General features: G+C 36.2%; 1 protein-coding gene across 1 annotated transcript in view; it reads left to right on the forward strand.

Annotated features, from left to right (window-relative positions):
- DOCK4 (dedicator of cytokinesis 4) overlaps nt 1–12,297 on the forward strand; it is a 223,293-nt gene that overhangs the window by 151,597 nt on the left and 59,399 nt on the right. Inside the window, exons 22-26 of the mRNA XM_059471869.1 lie at nt 147–317; nt 1,622–1,814; nt 5,118–5,245; nt 7,357–7,491; nt 11,431–11,529. Coding sequence (XP_059327852.1) covers nt 147–317; nt 1,622–1,814; nt 5,118–5,245; nt 7,357–7,491; nt 11,431–11,529 — 726 coding nt within the window. The remainder of the gene's footprint in view (nt 1–146; nt 318–1,621; nt 1,815–5,117; nt 5,246–7,356; nt 7,492–11,430; nt 11,530–12,297) is intronic.

Consider the following 12,297-nt stretch of genomic DNA (forward strand, 5'->3'; position numbering starts at 1 on the left):
TCCAATAGAGAGATTTATCACAATTAACTAATGGCCTCCTGTTTCAGATTCTTTTCTTTATTTGAATGATATAATCATTACATGTACTCTGTTTGGAGATAAGCATGTTAATTTTTGTGAGTTACCTCTGATTTTGGCATTTATAGGCACAGGAATATATCTTTAAATACATAGTTCAATCAAGAAGATTATTCTCTATTGCTACTGGTGGACAAAATGAGGAGGAATTTCGCTGCTGTATTCAAGAGCTCCTTATGTCAGTGCGCTTCTTCCTGTCCCAGGAGAGCAAAGGAACCAGTGCTTTATCCCAGCTACAAGTAAGTGTTATGGCTTCTTGGCATTTTCCACATCCAGTGTGAAAAATGTGTGCCTGCTCAGAAAGAAAATGCATTTTTGCTAGAACAAAGTGACATTTTCAACTTTCCATCCTACAGTGTGAAATTTTCATACCAGCACCTTCTAAATATGCTTGGAATAGATAATCCTAAAGCTGACATTTATACTGAATTTTATTATAATTATATTGATGGATACAAATAAAACATTTTATCTGTTTTGGTTTTTACCAAAGAATTTGAGCCATACCAAAGACTACTATCAGAGTTGTCATGCTTTACAGAAAGTTTTTAATTCTTGATGAACCATATGGTTTAATACTCACATGATATTTTTATTTCACTTGTGACTACAAAAATGGGCTCCTGCTGCAGTGTAGAGGCAAAACACAGGAGACAGCGCTGTATATTAAATATATAAATATATAAATATACCATCCTCTTCCCACGTTTCTGTAAACAGAGATGGTTAAGATCCTGTTAAGAATTAATGTTTTCCAAATTTCTGTAGAAAACTCTTCCACCAAGAAAATGACAAATCAGAGAGAACAGACTTAGAAAGGTAGTTCTTCCACGTCATATCATGTAAGCAGCTGGAGTCAAAAGACAACAAAAGAATACAAATAACCACATTTAGAATTGTTTTTAACTCATGTTAGCCTGTTCTGCCACCAGTGTGAGTGTGTAACTTTTCACAAACAGGAGGATTTAGAGTAGTAGAAGGGAATGTCAGTTTTAGCTTCTTTCCTCTGGCATTGTTCTCCTTATTTTTACAATGTTTTGTTTTTAAATTCATCAATGACTTTCTGACCCATTTTAAAGATTGTTGAAGGGAACCAGGACTACCAGTGCTGCCTCACTCCAAATTAAAAATGTTCAGTATTTGAAAAATGGAAGATACAGAGGCTGCTATACTACTTACCTTAAAACAAAGTAAACCAACCGACACAAATATTTTTTGTATCACATCAGCTATATTCTGCCATTCTTTTAAAAATTTTCTCTCATAGAGGCAAAAGTGTATTTAAAGAATAAATATTTTTGCTCTGAGTTGAACTTGCACTTTGTCCTGGGAGGAATTAACAATCATTAAATATTACTTAAAGGAAGTAGTCACAAGTGTAAGTCTGTTAATGAATGTGAGCCTATTAATTCTGAAAATAAAACAATTTTAAAGCTATTACCTACCCTGGAAGCCAGGCATTTCTCTAGAGTTACTTAAATTTCTATAGTTTATTAAATTCTATAAATGTCAAAACTGTTCTGACTGTCCATTTTCACCCTAGGCTGTGTTTCTCAGCTCATTCCCATCAGTGTACTCAGAACTTCTGAAGCTCTTTGATGTGAGAGAAGTGGCAAATTTGGTTCACGATGCCTTGGGCAGCCTGCCAACAGTCATGCATGGGGATGAGTCCCTTCAAACTGTTAAACTGCAGAGCATTGGGAAAACTGTGGAGAGTCACCTGTACACTAACCCAGGTGAGGTTATCTGGGCTGCCTGCAGAGGAGGAGCTCACACTGTGTGCTTTGTACCTGGGCCAGCAGGTGCTGAGGGAAATAGTGTAGGGAAATGTTTCCAAGCAGGCTGAAGCTTTGACCATCTCTTTAGGTACAGTAATTGAAATTAATATCATCCTTCTGAAAGTAATCTTTAAAATATACAAGACTGAAGAAAGTATTTCTCTGCAGAGGCATTACCACTATATGGAAATTAGGGAGGAAAGATGTGTTGTGTATTAAATGTTAATGTTGCATAGGGAAGTCACAAGGATTGCCCAGAGTCTAAGATTGCCCTCTTTCTAATTATGCCAAGCACATACTTGAAAAGCTCTGTGTCATGATTTTTTCCTTGTCTTTCTGTATAGTATTTGTAAAGGGCAAATATTAGCATTTAAAACAGTCAGCTAATTTGACTTCCTGCATAGAACAAAAATTAGGACAGTGAGTGATGGCTCAGAGTTCTGATTATTGCACCATTCCTTGCACTCGTTATTTTTTCTATATCCAGTGGCGAACACTGCAGCTGACAATTAGCAGGAAAAAGAGTAACTCAGACAAATATTCTTCAAACTTTCTCACCCAGTCCTTGGTGAATCCAGAGGTGAATGAGCCAGCTCTCCTTTTCTGTAATACCACTACATCTCTCCAGCTAAACAGATCACGACAGTGGGGTATTTAGATTCTGGGCTTGCAAGGAATATATCTAAAGCTGTGATATATGTGGTGGTTGTTTGAATAACTGGCACTATTGCCTCCCTTATATAGTTGCAAGTCATTGTAAGATGCTTTTTGCTAGTCCATTTGGTCTGGTTAACCAGAGTTTCTGATCATTTTATAAAGCTTTTCAAAAATGAGATACTTGAAACAGTTGAATGAGGATGCTCAGTTTTGCCTGAGATGCCTCAGGTCATGTTGTGTATAAAAGCTGCTTATTTACAAGTCAAGTGTTGCTACATGTAGACTTTTGGGACCTTTTCAAAATGTAGTTCATGATGCTGCACTTATGTGTAAGCAGTTCACAGAGTAGATGGCACCTCAGGTGAGGTACCAAATGCTGTGTGGGCTCATCAGGAAACTATCTAGTTAACCAAGAAGAAAAACCTTGGCACAGGGCTACTCCTGGTTTCTTCTGACCTTCTGGACTGAGGGATTTGAGTTGTAGCTGGAAGAGAGGATCTGTGGCCCAAACCATAATGCTCATAACACGAAATGTGTGAAAGAGCCACTACTACTGCTCTGTGAGAGATGTGGAGTTGAGTAGTGATTGGATTGAGCTTTCTGTCACCTGCTTGCCAGCACAGTACCCCAGCCACAGAGTCACAGACTGGTTTACAGTGAACCCTTGATGATGGATTGCCAGATAGTCAAGAATTCCATATGTGTAAGGCCTAAGAGAATGCAGGGAAAAGGAGCCATCCCCTCTAATCCAGGGGCTCAGTCTTTTTTATACAAATATGAAAATCCTGCTTCAGCTGAAGGCATTAGCTCTCTTTTTTCATCCAATAGGAATCAATAAGCAGATTTAGCAGTGGGGATCAGAAGGTGGCACTTTTACAACCGCAGGTCTGCACATTGGCAATTTCCCTGCCCAGTTACCCTTTGAACCCTAGAAGTCTTGCAGCGGATCGGTCAGTGGCAGCTGTGCACATTTGACATCTCAGAACACCAGGAACAACCCTTGGCTAAGCCACGTTCCGAGGAAGAGAAAAAGAATATGCTGCCTTGGTTTCTCTGAGAAACTTCCCCCATTTGTGGTGCTGCAGGTAGATGGGAACTCTCAGGGCAGTCCTGATGAAAACCTGCTGAGGCACTTGCAGAAATAAGCTGTCACTGGAGAAAGGCTATTTATTGCCAAGTGTTGGGCTTCTCTACCACTGGTTTTCAACTGTTTGATGGTCATTTACTTACTGCCTTACAGCCTTTGATCATTATTTTCTTTAGCAGGAAGATACAGAGGGATATCTGAATAAATAATAAGCATGAAACACCCATTTAGAAAGAGCAAACAAGCTTTTATTTCAAAAATACAGGTATACTTAAATAGTGTGTACAAATGGGCTTGTCCATGTGATTTGTCTTTTATTATAAAGATGACTAGACAATGAAAAGAAGGGGATAGTCAGGCATAACAAGATTAGTGCTGTGTTTCAGTAAGCAAGAGAAACATTAAAGAAATAAAATCTCAGAATAAACATATCTTCTTCTTCCTCATCGAAAAAGTAGAGGAAATAATTGAGGGGGTGGAAAGTGTTTATAGAAAGTGTAATCCACAAACAATAACTGCATGGCAAAATTGTTTTAAAAGAGTAATTTTCCAGCTAGAGAAATCAATTTTTAGCATATAATTGCATTAATGAACAAAGAGAGTAGATGAATATATATCTATAATGCAGCTTATAATCATTAAAATTTTAATAGAGGAAATTATTCAAGTACATTTCTATGGGAATAGAATTTCTTAATTATGGAAAATATTTTAAAACAACAACAAAATGAAAACAGGTAATATCCTTCCTATTTATCAAGTTGTGAATAGGTGTTAAAGTGTTATCACAAGTATAAGTATTAGGGTTCTTCCCATTTAATATTTTCTTTAATCATAATAAAAAGAGGCAGAAATAAGTAGCATGTTAATTATGTTCTTGCATAATTTTCAGCAAAATCAGGACAGCAAATAACACCAAAGAGCTATGTTTAGAAAATGAAAGAGTGGAAAAGCAAATTATTTTATGTAAAAATCAATAGTCTAAGTTGCTCATACTCAGTAGGAGTGAGGAATCTGTAAAAGTAAAAATTCTGAAAGAAATCTGAAAATCCTGCTGCTGGCTGTAAAGTAGAACTTTTTTGTAGAGTAACATAAGTTCCTGCTGAAGTCTGTCAGAACCTTGGCGTGCAAATGGATCCTGTCACATGGCAGGAACACTAGAGCATAATTTCTCATTGTTATGATTAGAGACATTACTGTTCTACTTTTTGTTTTTTAAATTAAGTTTGGATGACAGTTCAAGAAATACTTGAAATTTATTTTATATGTAGTATATTCCACACAGTGGTGTTCTTCTTCATCCATGATATAACAGAGTGACTTTGAGCATATTGTTTACTCTTCAAACATTTGCTCATGATTGTGAAGTAAAAGCTTCTGCTTCTCAAACCTTTTTGTTAAAGCTAGCAAAAGCTTCTGCTTATCAGAAATAAGACTGAAGACATATTTGATAGATGTATTAAAATTAAATTACTCTATGAGAAGCTCCTATTCATGAAATTTTTCATTTTTTCCAGATTCTCGATGCATTCTTCTTCCAGTAGTTTTACATCATCTCCACATGCATTTACAAGAGCAGAAGGACCTTATAATGTGTGCCCGTATCCTCAGCAACATATTTTGCCTCATCAAGAAGAACAGCTCAGTGAGTAAACACCGTGTCACATCCACTTGAACTTCTTTATATGGCTCAGTGACATTTAATGACACAAGCTGGACCTTACCCAAGAGCATTTTAAGGGATTCTCTGTGTAATGAATCTACATAAACCTGCCATTTTGACTTTTTCATGACCCTTTTCATTCCATGCACGAGTATTTTAATTTTATCACATAGTGTTCTGACAAGCTTTTGCGCTTCTTGAGCGTTGTGTTGGAAAGAAAGAAATGTCTGCTTTCTTTAGGGGCATTTTTTATTGTGGGCGGTGTATTCTTAGGGGACACTGGGCTGATCCAGATAAAGAGATTGATATGAGCATTGCAAGGGAGATTGCACTTGGTGCTAGGTTGATAAACTTCATGGCCAGTTTCTGAAGTTTGTGAATTAATGTGTGAAAGCTGCATATGAGAGCTCGCTCAGACAGGTGTATTGCAAATGGGAAGGTGATGATATGTTCTGACATACAGCAGGATATAAGGCAATTAAAACCAAGTATTTCCTGTAATGAGTGCATTACTTGCATGTCAAGGGCAGCATACATTACCTTGTAATGCTTAGTGCGAGCTCCTTTATGTGCTTCTTCATTTCATACCTCTTTCAGCAATTAAAGTTGCTCTGCCAGGGATTTCATAAGGATGTGGCTTGCACCTTTGGCATTGCAACAACATCTTCCTTCCAGTTGCTCCTGGATAAGTATAAAATCTCATCACAAGACAAAGTGATAGATACTAAAGCAGAGTTGTGGTTTTGGCCTGGGACAAAACTTTACATAACTTGTCTGCATTTCACGAGATCTTCCATTTGGAGTCACCAAACCAGAGATGTACACAATTACAAGTGGATATCTACATAAGACTCTCCCAAATATTCAGGATATACAGATACTATTTTTAGTATTCTTTGAGTAATTGAAATTGTTAAGAACTTGGTGACTTCGGCATGTTTTCTTGGTACATCAGTACAGAATTTCAGTCCTTCCATTATAATTAAGATGATTTTGAGATTGAGGGAACAAGTGAATTTGCAGTAAGGCAGCTTTGAAAATTAAGGCTGTTGCTCATTCCAAAAGTAGTTTGTAGTAGTAAAGAGAAGGGTCCCCATGGTGGATGCAGTTCCTAAATATACTGTGTACTGTCTGTTGTCATAAGAAGCCAGTTTAACAGTTCTTTGATGCTAGATGAAGGGATAGAGAACATGGCTTGATACTAGATTCAACTTAAGTCTAAAAAGGAATTTTGAGTGTTGTTACAAATCATATGCTTTAGGGTGTCTAGGAAGCAAAACTAAACAAAAGAAAACCCCAAATCACTCCTACACCTCAATGTCAGTAAAGCTGATCTATTTGTTTGTCAGTTGAGTTTTAGCTTGGTTGTGTGCATTTGATTATTTAGTGTTTCTTTCTGTGAAGAAGGGTCATGGTAAACAATGGATAAAATTGCTCAGATTAAGATGTTGGTTTCTGCTGCAGTGGAGACTTTAAACATTGAAGGAGGGAAAGCATATTTCCATCTGAATTAAAAAGGAGATGTAACTACAACTTGGCTTTATCTAGTGTTTTCATGCTGGTAACTGAGGTATTCACGAACTGATTTGTTTGTGCTGCTCAGCTGCTGGGGAGCAGCATAGCTGGGCCTTACTGATGAAGCATGTCCTGAAGGTTGAGCACCATCTGCTTATTTCTGCTGATAGTTTCAAAGTGTAAAACAGGATTTTGCTTTTTTGGATTTCAAGCCTTTCTTGGCAATTTCCCCAGAAGATATATAAGCGTTACCTATAAAAATCTTGCCCGAAAAGTTTTTGTATATTATTTACTGCTTTCTTCTAAATGTCAAGTGAAGAAAATAGAGCTATGGTAATTTAATGAATATTTACATATTCAAAATCATCCCTGTAACTGTGATGCAATTAATGGAAAACTGTTAGGAAAAAAAAGAATAGAATTAAACAATATCTAACAACAATTAGACAATAGTCCTTGTTTCTTGAATGTAGCATTCATAGTGAAAGTGTAATTGGTTTCTACGACTCCATCAGAGGAATTGTAATTGTGGTCATATTTCTGTTTTAAAATCTTAAATGTTTTATTTCTTATTTAAGGAAAAATCAGTCCTGGAAGAAATTGATGTGATTGTAAACAGTCTGCTAGATATTCTGTTAAGGACCATACTAGAGATCACCAGCCGACCACAACCATCAGGCTCTGCTATGCGCCTCCAGTTTCAAGATGTGACTGTAAGTTTCTTGCAATGAAAGAGCTCACAATTGTCACTGGTTGGATTACTAGACTTGTGAATATATTGTCTTTATGTTGCAATTCTCAGTGTTAGATTTGTGTATAAAAGAGAGAATGAGGAGAACAATGAAAACCTTTCTTGCATTCTATTACTTTTTAGTGAATATAGTAATTTTTTCATTGTTTATTTATAGATTGTGACCAAAAAAAAACCAAAGCAAAGCAAAAAAACAAGCCCAAAAGATAACACTTCTTCTGAAACTTTCAGGTTGATAATGATTTCAGTATGTTCCTTTTGTTTGCAATATAATAACTTTCTGAAACTCTCCTTAAGTTTGAATTCCTGAAAATAGAAGAGTACCAATCAATAATAGTTCCTAAAATGCATACATTTTTTCATGATGAAACAACTCTAAAGATGCCTGCAGAATCTGTGATAACTTGTACTAATCTAAATTTATTACTTGAGAGGCATTTTGTTTTTCTCTGGGCTGAGCATTTGAGCTTTGTTTTTGTCACATGAAGCTGAGCATACAGGATAGATTTAGAAGATTAGCAAATGATGTTTTGGTGAACCTGCTATAACAACTCATGGAAATTAGAAGATTGAAATACAGGCATTTACAGAAAGTTTTGTGATGAGCGTTGATCAAATAAAATGAAATGTTATTTTGCTTTGTTTGCAGCAAGGTTTTCACTTTGCTTTTTAAAGGAAAATTGGTTCTAATATAGCCAGGGATGTGACCCCAAGAAAATGTGAGGGGTTAGCATTTAGTGCAGAAAACATACTATGCTGAGTGATTTATCATCTCATACATTTATTAATTAGTTGCTCAGTGTTTACACTGTAATAGTTTTTGTTAATGAATAGAGGGTTGCTTTTCAAACCAGAATTTCCTCTGAGATCAAACATTTCAAAAGCATTTAATAACTGCAGAAAAAAAAAGTGTTGCCACGTTGTTTTGGGTTTTTTTTTGCTTGTTTTCTCTTTTACTTTAGACCCACAGAGAACAAAATGTACATGGAGTATTTTATGGAGCTGACCAAGCTCTGTAATGCTTAATCACTGTGGTTCAACAGTAATAAGCATATAAGAGTTTGGGAGGTTTTTTCTTTAAATTACAAAAATTGCAAATGTATGCCATGTGGCATATCAGGCCACCACAAGGAAATCTAAGCTAAAGAAAGGGTGATAATGTTAGACTGTTAGTGTAGCAAAGCTCTGATTTTATTGGCTTGTTATGAGATATCCCCTTGCTTGCAGATTAAGTTTTCATTAAACAACATGACTGGGTAATTCTTTTACACCATCAAAAAATTAGGCTCTGAAAGTGCTTTCAAGTTGCAAAATTTTCTTTTATGCATGAGAAAAGTCATGTTATTGTCACTGCAAGCTCTCAAAGAATACTTAAGATGGAAGTGACTCACAGCACAGCATAAGGCAATTATATACATTTATGTAGAAATATCATGCAGTATGGGCTTCTGGCAGCACATGGAGCCAGATTCTTGGAACTATTTGTAGAGCATGTATGATAAAGTACTCAATGTGAGTACAGAAGTAGAGTCTGTTCCAGTATATTGCTATTATTTCAAACTGCATGTGTCATAAAAAATTCCTTGTGTGACGTGCCATGGGAGCACGCTTAATAAAATACCCTAGGTTTGAATGAGACATAGTCTTCCTTGTGGAAGTAGTCCCATGTGTCACTGTTTTTCTTCACCAAGAAACAGCATCAGATCAGGCAGCTCTGGGCTTTGTGCTGCTGTGACTCCACCACTTGTTTCAAGCAGCTGTGGTAGCTGGATACCATTTAATTTTCAGTCAGCAGCCTTGTTCAGTGGTAACCTGCAAGGTGGGTGTGATGCTTTAAACTGAGCACGAAGCAGACGCGGCTTCAGGGTGACAGTGTTGCGGATGTTGCGTTGGCAAACGTGGAATTTAATGCAATGGTGAAAGGGAAATTTCTGCTTTGTTTTGTCACTGAATTAGACCTCTGAACTTCCTTCAGAAAAAATGCATTTGCATATAAAGAATTAGCAGAAAGCACTCCAATTAAAGTGAACTTTAATTGATTTTACATCTTGAAAGTTCAGTCCCTCAGAGCCTAAATGAGCTGCAATTTAATTGAAAGCTCCATGGCTTTTAATAATTGTGCTCCTGAAATAAGACACAAAAAATTACTTAAGGAATCTACCTAAGTGGTTTTAATATACTGCTTGGCTTGACTTTTGACACTGGAATTGAACCCTAAATTTTTTTTAGCAAAGTTGTTATGTGTGTGGAATTTGCTTTTGTGCATGATTTGAAAGTTAATCTGTGGCCAACACTGACAGAAATCCTACAACGTGCATTTATGTTGAGCTCAACAAGTGAGGCTGAATGTGCATTGCTATTTTAAAAATCAGCCTTTATAGCTACCTACATTCAAATTAAAAGCTCAAATTTAGAAGTCAGTTAACAATAAGCTTAAGTTTATACTTTTATAACACTAATCTGTCTGTCAACTATAATAGTACAGCTCTCTATAATAGGTTGTGATTTTTAATATACTACTATATAAGTTGAAACAAATGTAGGAACACAGAAAAAAGGTGACTAAAAAGGACTGCTTAAAATGCCTAGGCAGGGAAGGAGTTTTGTAACTCAAGCTAGCAATTGGATATACAGATATTTACAAGACAGCAGCTGTAACCTTTATGTTTATGCCCGGAGCATGAATATTGAGAGATGTTGTAGCCTTAGGGTATTGTTTTGAGATTGTGATTCTATGTTTCTATGAATGCTGTGTTTACTGTAAAACAAAGGGAAGTGAGAAATTTAGAATCATTACTTCAGTGTAGAAATATCACCATGTTGCCAGTGAAAGCCATCACCTCACACATGATTACCAGGTATAATCACAAATGAATTAGGCCTTCCAATGTAAACTCTAGAACAGTCATTCCTGTGAAAACACATTGCTTCTTTTGAATATCATCTTCTGTTTTTAATGAAGGATAGAGGGAAATATTCCCAAAATTTCACTTGGTGAGCTAATGAAAGGCACAATTTTAAAGTACCGTTATCACCTGTCTGTTCTCTCAGTCTCATTCTCCAATCCTGGTACAGGCAAAAATATATTTCCCATTCTTTAGCAAGCTTGTGAGACTTCAGAATTGTTCTTTCTAAGCATTGGGATGCAAACCAAACCTTTGACTCTTCCCTGTCCTCATCAATTCTGCAGGCAGACCTGACTGAAACCATTCAGTGTTTCTTCCCAGTCCAAAACTGAATAAGCAGACAGGAAAGGGTGAAGGGAAGAGCCTCTTCCTTCCTATAATATCTTAGTGGTTTGTCTGCTCACTGGAGATACCCCGTGCAGTACTCTGCTCTTTCAATGAGAAATTCTACTGTAAGCCCAAAGAAATTTCTGATCAAAACTTTTTTGAAGTTTGTTCAGTCCTACGAATGAGTTTTCTTTTTGACAAATCTTGGGGGTTTGAAATGACAGAATGTTTTTAATAATTCCCAGCTAATTCTTCCCTAAAGGAAAACAATTGCATTCTTCCCAGAATTCTTGCAAAATATATTTGTTTATGTTTGTTTCAAAGCTGAGTTGACTAAAGAGGTTGTAATTCTAGAAATCTAAGTAATTTGTTTAAAAACAGATACAAGGAAAACAAATAAATAACAAATAAAAATTTTACTGGTTTAACCCTGCTGGAACTAATTAAAATAGATTTTTCCCAGCAAATAAACTCCATTTAGGAAAAAATATTTCCTTAAATGGGAAGGAAGTGCAATCAATGTATTTTCACAAAATATGGAGTTGAAGCCTAATTGTAGAATAATTTCCCTTGCATTTGTTAATTATTTTCAAGTGCTTATAATATAAGAGTTTAAGCTCAAGTGCAGAAAACATTCTAAAATTTCTCCTCTTGGCTTATCTGAACAGGGGGAATTTGTCTCCTGCTTATTGTCACTCTTGCGACAAATGACTGATAGACATTATCAGCAGCTTCTGGATAGCTTCAGCACAAAGGAAGATCTGAGGGTGAGTAACAGAATTGTGTTTCCACTTGCTTAGGCCTTTTTATTTCTCTTTTTGATTTATCTCCCTTTAAGATGTCCCTGTGCTTTGACAAATCACTTCAGTATTTAAATGCAATGTATTTTACAGATTAGCTGACTATTGCACAGCTTTTATTGGGAACTTGTGTCCACTCTCACAGGGGGCAAGGCTGTTATTGCTTCTGCAATGATAGCAGAGAGAATTTGGATGGAGGAAACTGTAAATTTTCTTTAAAGCCATGAACTTAGCCTCTAAACCTCTCCTAAAGATTGTGTCAGTCTAAGGTTACACTGCTCTTGTTAGATTCTTACTGTCAGGCAATTGGGGGATTTTATGTTTGGCTTATTATACTTGCTTATTTTTTTCATTCAATTAATTATGTATGGCAATAGCAAACATGCAGCTTGAGAAATGCATAATCAACTAACTCTTCATTTTTCTTAGCTGTGCAGCATGTCCATTGGCAGGAGGATGTGTCAGACTTCTAATGTCTGTCTGCTCATTTCAATCATAGAAAAGAGTAGCTGCAGAGGTCTCTTAAGACAACTTCTACCAGTTTCAGGAATTGAGTTACTGGGTTTGTGGACATAAAACAGTTTTAATTCCTTTATGGAGGAGGGGTGGGATTAAAAAAAATTTATTGAAGTTAAGATTTCCTGCATAAACGTAACCACTAAGATTTCCATTCTACTGGACCCTGGAAAGTTACATAATACCAAATTTGATCCACACAAAAAATCTTGAGTAATC

The sequence above is a fragment of the Ammospiza nelsoni genome, chromosome 5 (genome assembly GCF_027579445.1).
Source record: "Ammospiza nelsoni isolate bAmmNel1 chromosome 5, bAmmNel1.pri, whole genome shotgun sequence".
Taxonomy (NCBI): Eukaryota; Metazoa; Chordata; class Aves; order Passeriformes; family Passerellidae; genus Ammospiza; species Ammospiza nelsoni.